Consider the following 14,229-nt stretch of genomic DNA (forward strand, 5'->3'; position numbering starts at 1 on the left):
GATCACCAACAATGGCTATATTCATAGCAACATTAACAGTATTATTTCAATACATAATTTACAATATTATAACATTTTCTAAAGCAATCACTATAACAGCACTGTTAAAAATCATATAGAATCTTTATGATTGGGTCAATTTTTTTGAAATTGAGATCTATGCATCATCTGAAAGCTGAATAAATAAGCCGTCCACTGATGTATGGTTTGTTAGGATAGAACAATATTTTTCAAAGATACAACTATTTGGGAATCTGGAGTCTGGAATCTGAGGGGTGCAAAAAAATTTTTTTCTAAATATTGAGAAAATCCCCTTTAAAGTTGTCCAAATGAAATCCTTAACAATGCATATTACTGATTAAAAATTATGTTTTGAATATTATGGTTGGAAATGTCCAAAATATATCTCTCTCTCTCTCTCTTTTTATTCTCACAATAGAAAATGGCGGTTAAACAATACTGTATCCTATAGAGTTGTGCTTAGTTTTCTGTAAAGCTGTTTTGAATCCTATTTGTGGAATGTACTACACAGTGTTCTAAATCAGGTCTGACAGCTGCATTCTGCTGCTGTATGAGTCAAATCAGTTTCGACTGGAGATGTTTATGTTGTAATTGTAACTTTGCACCTACAGGGGGCACTAGAAGTGTTGTTCATCTTTAGGATTTCCCAATTGTAACGTCCCTGCACTCCACCTCCCACCACCATTTCAAAATACCTGCCAATATAGGCAAACAAACACTAACAAACTTACTTCCAGGACATTGGCTTTACAGAAAGCAGCAGGAAACTGCAGGGCTCTGACCTCTGTGAGGGTCTGAAAGAAAAACAGTTAGAGGTTTATTCGATGTAACAAAATACTTTATACTCTTACATTTTATTCTTGTATTCACATGAGTACATTAGCATTCACACTTTTTTTATTTTTTGGAAAGAAATACCTTTATTAAACAAGGACAAATCAAGTTGACCAAAAGTGAAAGACTTTTTTTTTATATAATAATAAATGTTTTATAGGAATCAATGACGTTAATTGTAATAATATTTCACAATATTAAAATTCTTACTGTATTTTTGCTCAAATAAATGCAGCTTGGTAAGCATAAGAGACTACTTTCAAAAACAAAAATCTGAGCAATGGTCTTACCCTGACTCTCTCCATCTGGGTGCGGAATGGACAGAGCAGCTCAAAAAGAATCAGGCCGAGGGAATAAATGTCCACCTTGTGAGAATAAGAATTCCCAGACAGCTACAGAGGGAAAAGAAGAGACAAACAGGACAAATAAATTTAGTCTTTAAATACATTTTTTTTTTTTTACATCAAAATAAAACTGTAAGTGGTGCTTGGCCATAAAAATGTCACCTCCTTGATGGTTACCAGGATGTTGTTATGAGTCAGTTTTTGCTATGTGGTTGCTAACTGGCCCACGTTAAGTCTCTTTGACATTCAAATGCTTACAGTAAATGTGACTCAGGTCCCTTCTTTATGATGTTTAACTCTCGCCAGCGTTTTCCTTTGGCTTGTTGTGTGTTAAACACCAGCAGTTTTCACACTAAATTGTGAGTAGTTTGTGCAGTGAGTGACAGGAACGGACCTGTTCTGGGCTCATGTAGAGTTTGGTGCCCACTTGGCCAGTGTGACGGGCATAGACTGGCATTGGTGTGAGGGTACTCAGCTCCTCGTCATCTTCCTCCTGATCCATGGCAGTGACCAGTCCGAGGTCTCCCACCTTCACCACGTCATCCATTGTGAAGAAGATATTAGATGGCTGAGGGAGAAAGTGAAAGAGAAAGAAAAGAAAATGAAGTGCAGTTTGCTTTGGAAAACCCCTCAAAGCAAGCACATTTTCATTTTTAAAACCAACCTTAAGATCTCTGTGCATTAGTCCTTTGCTATGCAAGAAATCCACAGCTTCTGCGATCTGCAGGAAGATGTCCAGACACTGAGCATGTTCCCTGAGCTCAGGCAGACACCTCTGAGCCATCCAGTCCTTCAGGTTCTCCTTCCTGCACAGCTGCATCTGAATGTACAAGTAGACCTTAGGTGTGAGCGGGGGCCGCGTGGCAGGACAGGGGGTGCTGGGGGCCAGGCTCAGAGAGGTGGGCCTTGAAGGTACGGAAGAGGGAGGTCCCACTGACACACTACGCTGAGGTTTGGAGCCAGACTGTGAAAGGCACGCAGGTGGCACAGGTGTACTTCCGCTGAGGTCACTGTCATTGTCCTGGTGTTCACAGCCTGAGTCCTCGAAGACGATGTCGAAGGAGGAAGAGGTGCAGTCACCGTGAGTAACTGTGCGAGGAGGGCAGAGCTCAAAGGAGTGGGGAGAATCGGAGACCTCCAGGATGGCCTGACTGTCACGTTCTGACATCATACTGTCCAGCCCCAGGCCCTCCACACACACCTGATCCCCTACACACACACTCGTGTCGCCCCCAGCCACAGACATGCATGAGGTGTCCACCGGAGAAGGGGTGGCCACAGGAACCTTGACTGAGAACGCCTCCATGTGGTCAGGAGAGCTCAGCAGCCAGTCAGCAGTGCTGAAGAAAAAAATAAACAACAGGATCCTTCAAGCTATGTCCTCACTTCCAGATTTATTTTTATAGTCAAAATATAAATTGAGAATAATTTAATTGGACCGACAGACCGTGTATACTAAAAATACATTTACACTACAGGCCAAAAGTCGGAAATTATGATGTTGATTTTGAAATAAGGCTGCATTTATTTGAGCCAAAACACTGTTAAAAATATTGTGGGATATTATAAATTAAAGCAAAACATTTTTTCATTTTATTGCATCTTAAAATGTAATTTATTCCTGTGATGCAAAGCTGAATTTTCAGCATAATTTCTCCAGACTTCAGTGTCACATGATCCTTCAGAAATGATTCTAATATTCTATTTTGGTTCTCAATTATTGGTACCTAATTAATAATAATAGTTCTTATTATCAATCTTGAGTTTTTACTGCCTAATATTTTTGTAGATAAAATGTACGGTTATTTTTAAGGATTAATGTTTTATGTTTTCATTGATGAATAGGAAAAAAAAAAAAAGAATTGAAAGAACTGCATTTTCTTTTTGGAAAAGTAACATTATAAATGCCTGTACTGTAACATTTAATGCATACTACTGTATCTGAAAAAAAAATTATAGATAATGACAGCCAACAGGTCCAACTTAATTTTTCTTTAGACTATTTTGCCATTTTGAAAAATCTTTTAATAGAAATTGACATGCATATTTAGGAGATCTCGCAATGAAATGGAGAATTAAACCCAACTTTAAAAATGTTTATTCGATAGACAATTTTTCAGGCTTTTACCAGCCCAGAAATTCTCTGGCTATTCATGACCGCAACAACCCAGTATTTATCAAAAGTCACCAGGTTTCAGTTCAAGGCCATGTTTTGTACCTTGCGTCTTTGAGCCAGCGTTTGTCCATGTCCTCCTGCCAGCCCTGGGGCGGGCTCTCCTGCCAAGCGTTAAAGTAACGGATGATGCCTGGGTGTTCCAACTTAGCTAGAGCCTTCACCTCTCGCATGACCTTCTCCCGAGCCAACTCCCTACAATCACAAACATAGCATTACAGACAAACATACACACACCTGTATCCCCGATGGATGTTTTATAATGGAGCATGTTTGTGTCGATTGATACCTGTTGGGTAGACGGATCCTCTTGATGGCGTAGTTGCAGTCATCCACTTTGTTGCGTGCCTCAAACACGACACCAAATCCACCACGTCCCAAACACTGTACTGGCTCGAAGTCTGTCAAGTATCTGATGTACACAAACACAAATCAGTTATGAAAAAAATCCTCTGAACTTTGTTCTGCTGATCTGAATCACCACTGTATGTTGTACAATAGAACAGCTGCGTGTCGGCGTTCAACTGAGCTCAACAGAGCGTGCAGAGAAGCCTATTAAAACAGTTACATACGGTATAAATTAGTCATTTAAAACATCACTTGAAAACAATCAAACTCAAACAAACTGCACAGCAAGAGCACTTGAGTCATAATAGCGGTGCATTTACCCTTGAGAATTTAAAAGCAAAATATGATCATGATGCCATCTGTGCATTCCACATTCAGCAACTGCAAGTCTCTAATGCATCATGTGCAAACAAGTGTAAACTATTTTAGGAAATGAGTTTGAATTTCCTTATTTAAAAGAGGAACTCCAACTGTAATTCTGCATTTGTTACTTAGGGTTAGTTCATTTAAAGGTAAAGGTACTTCTAGAAGCACCAAATGGCAGTGAAATGTGTTTGAGCAACCTGACTGAGCTGGAACACCCTACTGCTCTCCGGGTGTGTGTTCACAGTGTGTGTTCACATCCTTTTGTGTGCACTTATGATGGGATAAATGCAGAGCACTAATTCGGAGTATAGGTCACCATACTTGGCCAAATGTTATGACACGTCAAGTAACTTCAAATGCAGGGTGCTTGAAAATAGGCATTATTTCAGATTTTTTTTTGCTTTGAACTAGTACTAGTTGTAAGTTTGCTGTAATATTTTTTAACTGGTGCCCTCCTGAATCTGAAAACCCTGGAAAACATTAACATTCTTCTCTGTGAAGACATAATGCATTATGTTATAAACTATATGTGTGCCCGCCTGAGTGTATATGGAATATTGCTCAAATTTAAAAGAAAAAAAAAAAAAAAAACACTATGAAAGAAACCAGACCTCATCTATAACAAATGGTTCAGTTAAACAAAACTAATTAAAAATCTATCAACAAACTATTTATGATTCGTTAATGAACTAATTCATCATTAAATGTTACTACAACATAAAAGTAGCTCATTTCAAATTACGATTTTTATGCAATTATGAAATATTTTCTTCTTAAAACATTCATAGCTTGCTATCCATATTTTAATGAATTGATGCAAAATATGACCTTAATTTGTTTAAATGTACTATTAATTGGTAACTATTCATGAACAGAAACAGAAACCATGAATAGTAAATGCAGATTTAAGTTGGTCTCCAATAAATTAATAAATCTGGATTTACTATTCATTATTTCAGTTTTTTAAATTAACATCAAAAATTAATTGTTATAATAATCAACCATTTACACCCCCAACTCAGCATTAACATCACAATAAAATTAAAAATGCATGCTCACATACCTAGAAACATATTCACAAGGACGTGCCTCTGCGACAACAATTTCATTGGGATCTGAAATGTCCAGTTCAGACTTGCTGTCAGTTTGACACTGTGTCTCAGACTCCTTTCTTTGCTGCACAGATGAATTCAAACAGAGCAACATGCATGACTTTTCACTGACATTGGACACTATAAAAAACAAAAGATGTTCTGTGTATATTGAGAGTTTTTGTTTACCCGCACGTATGTTGTGGGCGGGTGGAAGAACTTGCGGACGATGTAGGTGGTGGCAGCGATGCAGAAGATGATGGTGCCCAGAATCTCTTTCCACCACGGCAGCAGCAGCACAGGGTCCTTCCTTCTCACCGGTGACCCCTCTCCATCTTTCTTCAGCAGAACACTCACTGCCGTCTCATCGCGCCGGTTACGGTAACGAGGACTGTACGGAAAGTAGTATCCATTATCTACATAGAGAAGAAGGTGATGAGTTGAAATCGTCTCTCAAACCAAGTGTTGAAATGACTGAATGACTGTTGTTCTTACCATATGGATACTGCAGTATTGACAGCGCTCCATTACTGTACTCCTCATGAGAGAATTTATCATTATTCAGACATTTATCAAACTCCTCAGAGCCCACCAGGACTGGAGTACGGGAAGGGGAGTCTAGGACGAAATGGACAAGTGTTATTGACAACATGACAATGTCTTGAGTACATTCTTATTTTTGTGTTGATGATCTGTAATATACTTACGGATAAGGGGTTTCCATTTGACCGTAGGTGGTGGAATCATGTCGGTGTTACTGCTCCACCCGTTCAGAGCTTTGGGCTTCGATGGGAACTTCTCAGAGTTTCTCACAGAGGACTGGAGGTACAGCTGACCCTGAAACATTCCTTTAATGAGAGATATAACGTTTTAGTTTCCCATGACATGCCTCTATTTCTTAAAAAAAATAATAATAATAATTCACATGTCCCAAAAGCATCTCCTGTAAAGGAATTTAGGGATTGCATACACCACCAACGTAACTTTTTGTTGAAAGATGTCTAGTGTGTTGCTCATCTCATTTGATCAAAAATACAGTAAATTACAATTTCAAATAACTATTTGAATAACTGTTTTCAATTTACATTTTTTTATACATTTTATATACTTTTATATATTTTAGTAAATTTGATATATACACTCCAGTCTTCAGCGTCACATGATCCTTCAGAAATGACTGTAATGTGCTGCTCAATAATTATTTATTACTACTAGCTATTAGTAATAAAATCCATTATACTGTTTAATATATTTTATATAATTTTGTGGAAGCTATATTTTTTCACGACTCTTTCATGACCAGAAAGAACAGCATTTGTTTGAAATGGATCATTATTCCAAACAACTATTATTACAACCAAACATATTTTTACTGTCACTTCTAAACAATTTCATGTATCCTTGCTGAATAAAGTACTCAATAAAAATAAAAAATGAATAGAATACTTGTTTTAGCTCAGCAGCTGTATTAACTAAATTCTAATATGGCTTTTCAAATTTTGAGTAATATATATATAATATATATTATATATATGTAATAATATATATATATATAGCCCAGGATGCATCATGATGCGTTAGCATTTACCCCTCCAAATGTAGCTTGAATGAACAGATCCCAAAAACATTTGAGTTCCAGTTTGTACTTGTGTTTAGACATGACTATTAATTGGTTCAGCCAATGCAAATTTTAATACCAGGTGTAAAAACAGTCATGTGTGTTAAACAAATGTCAAGTGTGTGTTACCCAGGTAAACGCTGGACTCTGTGGCCCCACGGGCCTCCTCCATGATGTCATCGTCCTCCTGAGTCTCAGTCTCAGTGTGGGAGTTATACGAGGTGTCATCGAACAGGCTAATGGGAGTCACCTTCCCCCCTCCTACCAACCATGCAGAGGCGATGGGTGTGCAAAACTTCACAACATGGAAAGAATAGAATAAACCATGAAAAATTTTAAATCACAAATTTTAGCTGAGACTCCAAATGTTAACAAAACAGGTTGAGTTGCGCTACCTGATGCTCCCAGATCAGCTGTCCTTCTGGTTTGGTGCTGAAGGCCATGACTTTCCAGTCCGGCACTGAAACCTTAATGACCAGGTCTAAGCCCTCTACCTGAGTGTGCGAGTTTGGATGCGCATGATTTTTGGTTTGTGCGTCCGTCTCCTCTTGGATGACGCGTTGTGCTTCACGTCTGACCTCTCGCCATGACTCCCCATTGGATGCCTCCCCCTCAAGAAAGTTAAGGTTGGACTGAATCTCAGGGATGAATTTTAGCTCAAAGTTTCCCACACTGAAGTTCCATCTAACAGGGAGGGAAAACACAAAACTATTGGCATGTTGATTCAACCTAGCATACCGTGCATCCAATCTACCTCTGTATGATTTGTGAGATCAAAAGCAAGGTCACGTAAAGTGATAAACAGAGCCTGTGGGTATTTCTTACTTCTCAAACCCATTGCGAGGCCTCACGGCTCTGACAGTTTTCTGTGTTCTCTGGAGTAACAGTACGTCCTCTGGCTCTCCTTCCTCATCCCCCCACCGACTGCAGCCCACCGCTGAACAAATATACTTCAACTACAGAGAAAAAGAGAGCGAGGTTAAAGCTGACAACCGATACTATATGATAAAAGAGTTTGCATAGTGCCACAACAGCACACAATCATTTATTGTTCTGAAAAACAATTGGGGAAAAAAAGGGTTTGAGTTACCTTGCCGCTGTATGCGCCAAGGCCATATGTGGTGAGGGACTTGCCACCTACAAGCACAGTGTCCTCTCCGATGCGGTACGAGGAGTCCAGCAGGGACTCGACACTGAATGGAACAGCCTCCATACTCTCCCTGTCCCTGTTCCACTGAAATAGAGCTCCATCCAGAGAGGGAATGAACATCTTGTTCCCAAAAATCTGATGAACAGAAAGAGGATATGATAATCTTAATGTTTTTGATCTGATTGTTGTGGTAAATCAAAGTGGCACATGACTTTTTATATTGGGAAATATTTCACGTTTTCGATCATCAGCAGCAGGGTGGATACAATGAGCAGATCATGATGGATAGAGACAAGGGGACAGACAACACTGAGACTTTGACCAATCAGCTTAGAGTCTGTGTGTGGCATTATCACACTGTATGCCATTAACATTTGGCGCTTGGTCTCCTGTTGTCCAAAGAGTTACACAATCCAACACGTCCTTAAGGATAAAAGGGGACAAACGGGTACAAGTATCCTGAACACACACACACACACACACACATTGATGAAAAGAAAAGGCCATTATATAAGAATGTTGTAACTGACCCTAATCCAAAAAGTGATCTCAGCTCAAACAGACACTTTAGTGAATGGGGGGGGGGGTGAGATCACTGACTTCCTGTTGTGCTAAATCTAACCTTGAAACCTGGTATAGACCAACAGGAAGCTGAAACAACATGAGAAAGCAAGCACCTGGAAAACGAAAACAGCCGCTGTGATTGGCTGAGCAACCAAGGGATTAGCTCATCTGTCCATCACGTCTGGGAGGGCAGGGCTAGTGAGGTGCCTGCAGTGGTACTGTGGGTAAGAGGTTTAAAGAGTGTGTGTGTGTGTGCTGCATTGATGACTCATCACTGTGCTACATTGAGTTAATCCATCATGTGATCTATTTGTCTGATCTCCAGCTCTACAGGATCCTGACATTGGGTGAGACTTCAATCATCCTCAGGCCAACTACATCCTGAATCAATGAACAATTAAAGCCAATCAATTAGAAGAGCATGACTTTAACCCCAGCCCCTGTCCAGAACTTCATTAATGCCATTAGCGGTAACAGAGCGCTTCTGGAAATATACAGTGTAAGCAACATAAAATCTATTTAAAAACTAGTACGCAAGAAAAAAATCCTTTGCTTTGTCTCAATTAATCAAACAAAATGATAAGCAATTTTTTTAAACAAATATATACATAAAGAATAAAAATTAAAATCTGCATTTCATGGCATTGGATAAAACTTGTTTTAAAAACGACAAAATTATTTTACATTTATTGTATTATAGAATACATTTATTTTAAAGAAAGTTAAAAAAAAAAGTTAGTATACAGTAGCTAATTTAATGAACTACACCTGTGATTACTCACATTCTTGTGAACTTGAGAGGAACTGACATACATTCACAACTGGTTAAAATTTATTAATATAGCTTTATTTTTAATATACTATACTAAAAAATAATAATTCCCCAAATCCAAAAAAGTAGGCTCCTGAAGCCTTGAAGAACATGACATTAACCCCTTTGCGTGCAAACATCGCTGACGGCCCCAGTTTATTATTGTTTCACTTTCACAGCACATTAAACATCACTGTCTTACTTCATCTGGACAAACTGTGCATCAATGGAAAGTTTAAAGACTCAAGCTTCGATATTTGACCAATATTTTGATGAAAAACATTGTTGCAGTGACAGATATTTAGTGATTTATGTCAGGAGTGCAAAATAATAAATCCGTATTATGCCACATTTTGAATAGAAATTCACAACTCACTCATATTCAGTCACGTCAAGAGCGGTTTATTTGTGTTCACATAGACTCACTGAACAGCGTCAATAAGGATTTACAGACCAAAGATGCATATCTGCGGAGATATATGGATATATTTACTGATGTTTACTTCATATTTCTTCAGACAGAATCGTCATTTCTATTCATTTTCCACGGATTTACGCGATCAGATGATAAACACCCTCTCCCAGCGATCTGTGTGTGCGTGCAGTAGTCACAGCTCGTGCGGTGTGTGACTCAGACTCTGATTGGGTCTTTCAAACGTCAATCTTAGAGTTTCATATCTGGACACCGCCCCATCGTGTCACATGCTTCCTGCACACTTCCTGGTAGTTATCTGGCCAAAACAACACTGAAACACCTCTGTACACACAAAATATCAGAATAATAAACCCGCGATTACGATAGTAAAGCTTGGTATGAGAATTTCTTGAGATCTGGGGCGTTTTTATAAAAAAAATCGAAAATGTACATCGGAAATGCTAACTTGTGCAGCGATGAAAAAGGCTACAAATAACATATTTTTACAACAGTAAACAACCAAATTCCACCCCTGATCGCTAAAGGAAGTTATTATAAACACTCGATCGGGGTTTAAAGTGAGTTTTGAGTAAAAGTGTACTAATAATTTCATAAATTGTCAGATGTAGCTTGATGCTAACGTTAGCACCAATGCTACTAATAGCAGGTGCTTTTCTTCTTCATAATGCATTTTTGTCTCAATAATTCACGTAAGGTCGTAAGAAAATGTTTTGTTGTATTTTTATAGTAAGACTTTTGATAAATAAGGGCTAAACGCAAAGAGAGACTGAAGTGAGATCGCTGCTTTGTTGCTTTGTAAAGCCTGAAAAACCACAATCAAGGCTAATAAAGGTGGAATAAAAACAAAAGAATAATGATAAAAGAATAATGCGGATAATGTGTCATACTTGGCGGAGGTGTGAAAGAACCGTTTGGTGAGAACAATACAATTATGATTCGGGCAGTTTTCAACAGTGAAACATACACAAAGAGAACAGGAATGTTTACATGTGAGATCTTACAGAGATGACAAGGGCCATAAATCAATCTGATGAGCCTTCTCTAAAAACACACATGACATGGCCTTAGAAAATATTTCATAAAATTCACAGTTTTACAGATTCGTTTGTAAAATTTTTTATGAAGTCTTGGAAGACTTGTGGCCTTAGCTACACTGTGTTTTCAAACTCATTTCCTACATCAACATTTTTTTAAATACATTTAAAACATATGTTTTTAATATTTTTATTTTTGTTTTTATGTTTGAGCTTATATATCTCTATTATCATAACAGTCTGAGTGATTCTGATTCCTGAACAGTAAACTTTAAAGTGTCAGCTTTGTGAACAAAGGTTGGTTATGTATCTAGTGAGAAAGAATCATGAGCAGAAACCTTTTTATTTTGGGTATGTAATTTCGGTCTCCATGCCAAAAAAGGGGGGTTACTAGTAAGGGGTTAAATGACTTTTCAGAGAATTAATTTTTATTACACAACAAGAAGGTTTTATGACTTGCATGAAAGGAAGACCAGATTTTTAACTACAAGCTGTAAATTAAAGGTCGGCTGCTTTTTACAAAGTGTGTAATTTAACCTCTACAGTATCACATAACAGTGTGCCCTGGTATTTAAACAAATGTGAAGCTTCAGTAAAGAGACACATGGCTCAAATCTATTTTTTCATGCACTGGATGCCACGGAAGACTGAAGGACCAAGCTGGTAGCCTGGTATTCAAAATGCTTTCACTGACAGGGGATATCTGGCTTGGCATAGCTCTTTGCTGCACTTCAGTGGCAAATCTGGTGTCAACTGCTTGTGCATTTCATTTACAATGCCCCAGAGCCTGTAGTTTTGATGGGCCTCAATAGTTAAATCAAGATCCTGTTATTTAATCAGTTGTGGGCGATATACTGAATAGTCATATCGTGCTATCACCAGGCTGCGAGACTGACGATACACCATATTATCATGCTAATTTATTTAATTACTCACTTTTAGTTTCATTGCCGGAAAGTGAACCAACTCCAACATAAGGCTAAAAGCAGCCCTAATGTTTTTAATATGACTGAATTTGTTTTTAAAATAATAACAATTTAATAGAAACATGGTACGTTACTTATAATAATGCTTACATTTCCTCAGTTATTCTCGGTTATAGATCAGTGACTGGAACACAGAGCAACAATCACTGGATTTCCTTTAAATTTGATAATTCCTAATTTGCCATCATTTTCATTTAAGAGTAGTGAACACATAGGCATGATATCAGACGGAAGCCTTTAGGCAGCCCAACATGAATCAAATACTTAGTTCCGCTGTGGGTAATGACTTCTGGAATCTTGTTTGACATATTTAATTTAAGAGATTTAGCTGAAGGCAGTCTGGCCCTTGTCTTAAGGGATCACAGCAGGTTCGAGTATGAAGTGTGTCTATGTAGCCAGGATATCCCTCTGTACTCAATGACCTCCCACAGATGATTGCGCTCCAGAGTCTGACACATAGCATTACATCACGCTAGGCACAATCCCCTCTCCCTTCCCTGTTTGGAGGTAATCTCAGTCTCCCACACACATCATTTCACACTTTTCCTGGTACAAAAATCACATTAGTGCACCCTACATACAGTTTAAAATCAAATAAACACAATTAGGCCTACAGATTACATGCTATCAAGAAAAACAACAAACCAAAACATTTACGGTTTACCTAATGTAATATATTTGGGATTTCAATTTGAAGGCCAACCTGGAATATATAGGTTTCAGAATTATTCGATTTGGAAGTATAAAGGCCTTTGGTTAAGCATGCTGTAGAGAAAACAATAAAAGTCCTTTTACATGATGTTAAACACACTCTCCTGACAATTTGTAACTGTTTTACATTTTGCCAAGTGTATTTGATGTATTTCTATGATCTCTTTTGTGTGTTTTGTACGATCTGCTTTTGTCCCTTTGAGATTTAGGTTTAGGGTTGGACCTTCATGCTTGTTTTCTTACAAATCGCTTGTTTTTCTCGAACAAATAAAATTATACAAATTCATATGAAATCACCAACTATTGAAATAGTTATGTTTTCTCATGAGAACTGTTTGACAGACCTCGTTTAATCATAAATCGAAAACCTTTATTCTAAAAATCTCTGAGAGAAAATGGCGATATTCTTCTGGGTTTTAGGACTAAGCAGCACTATTGTGAAACCGCTAATGCTCTTTTGCCTTTTTTCATGGCAGATGAGATATTCAAGATATCAGTGGAGTGCCATCTCTCTTAAGAAGTTGACATCACTGACATATACCAAAAAATGAAAGCAAAAGAGCCGCATCAAAATGACACTTCAAAGAACTGAGGGTTCGCACAGCATTGTGCTGTTGAGGAAAATCTCACAAAATCTGTCAAGAACATGTCAGGGTCATACTTTCCCGTGAAATTAAAATAAATAAGTTATATATTTTACCTTCAAACAACAACAACATCATTAAGATTGTTTTTAATATAATAACATTTTTACAGGCCAATTGAATTATTACAAAATTATGCATACCCGAGGTGGTAATGCAGCAATAATGCATAGCGCATTGGCTGTTAAACCTTGGGCATGCATCATTTTTAATAATTAATCTATTGTCAATTATTCTGCTAAAACCATGGTTACTTACCACACCTCAAGACATTTTCAGAAGTTTGGTTTCAAGACATTTAAATTCATTTTTCTGTCTTTAAGAAGGAACTGCTTTCTTATTCATCCCATCCATTGCCAACTCAAAAACATAAGCATGATAAGAGAAGCATGTCTTTGAATGGATGAAATAATTTGGTGATTTAAAACAGTCATACGCCCAAAAGACCATAACCTAATTCACAGCTGTGCACTTAAAGATAACCCTATAGTAAGTACAACCCTCTACGGACACCTTGGCAATTGAACTGCCATTGGCTAGTAAATGTTTCAGTTTACTCACCACACTTATATAGATATATATATTTGATTTGCATATAAGTCATTTTCACTGGACTGGTGATGGTGCTTTTTTGGTCATTCAGTGTTTATTAAAAAAAAAAAAAAATTGCGGAACCCCCCCCCCCCAAAAAAAAAATACTGATAAGATCTTAATGATACAAATTATAATAAGAAGAACTAATTATTAAGGATTAATGAGCTGCTGGATTCATGAATATTAATCAGGTTTTGTGCGTTCGCTCAAACTGATTTGCTGAAATCAAAACAGGGTCGATAATAGGCGAGCGCCAGCCAACGAGATTGCAGTTGGCGCATTAGCTCCGCCCACTACCTGAAAACCTGGCAGTTCTTAAAAGCTGAAGAATTCCTAAAGGAATACCATTATTTTGACAGGAAAAAACGCTAAGAATATAATTTACATGTAGCGCATCAATTCTCTCTCTCTCTCTCTGCGTGTGTGTGTGTGTGTGAGACAAAGCGACAGCAAGTCGTTCGACTTCACACTAGAGTTTACAGTACGTCAAATACAGGTGCATTG

General features: G+C 37.8%; 1 protein-coding gene across 1 annotated transcript in view; it reads right to left on the reverse strand.

The window, feature by feature from the left end:
- LOC113057055 (eukaryotic translation initiation factor 2-alpha kinase 3-like) overlaps positions 1 to 14,229 on the reverse strand; it is a 28,994-nt gene that overhangs the window by 1,942 nt on the left and 12,823 nt on the right. Inside the window, exons 3-16 of the mRNA XM_026224076.1 lie at positions 7,886 to 8,080; positions 7,621 to 7,751; positions 7,191 to 7,479; positions 6,925 to 7,090; positions 5,885 to 6,025; positions 5,673 to 5,795; positions 5,367 to 5,593; positions 5,150 to 5,262; positions 3,662 to 3,784; positions 3,418 to 3,567; positions 1,864 to 2,539; positions 1,594 to 1,767; positions 1,146 to 1,247; positions 753 to 815 (exon numbers count right to left, since the gene is read on the reverse strand). Of these exons, the coding sequence (XP_026079861.1) occupies positions 753 to 815; positions 1,146 to 1,247; positions 1,594 to 1,767; positions 1,864 to 2,539; positions 3,418 to 3,567; positions 3,662 to 3,784; positions 5,150 to 5,262; positions 5,367 to 5,593; positions 5,673 to 5,795; positions 5,885 to 6,025; positions 6,925 to 7,090; positions 7,191 to 7,479; positions 7,621 to 7,751; positions 7,886 to 8,080 (2,673 nt within the window). The remainder of the gene's footprint in view (positions 1 to 752; positions 816 to 1,145; positions 1,248 to 1,593; positions 1,768 to 1,863; positions 2,540 to 3,417; positions 3,568 to 3,661; positions 3,785 to 5,149; positions 5,263 to 5,366; positions 5,594 to 5,672; positions 5,796 to 5,884; positions 6,026 to 6,924; positions 7,091 to 7,190; positions 7,480 to 7,620; positions 7,752 to 7,885; positions 8,081 to 14,229) is intronic.

Source organism: Carassius auratus, chromosome 38 (assembly GCF_003368295.1).
Source record: "Carassius auratus strain Wakin chromosome 38, ASM336829v1, whole genome shotgun sequence".
Classification (NCBI taxonomy): Eukaryota; Metazoa; Chordata; class Actinopteri; order Cypriniformes; family Cyprinidae; genus Carassius; species Carassius auratus.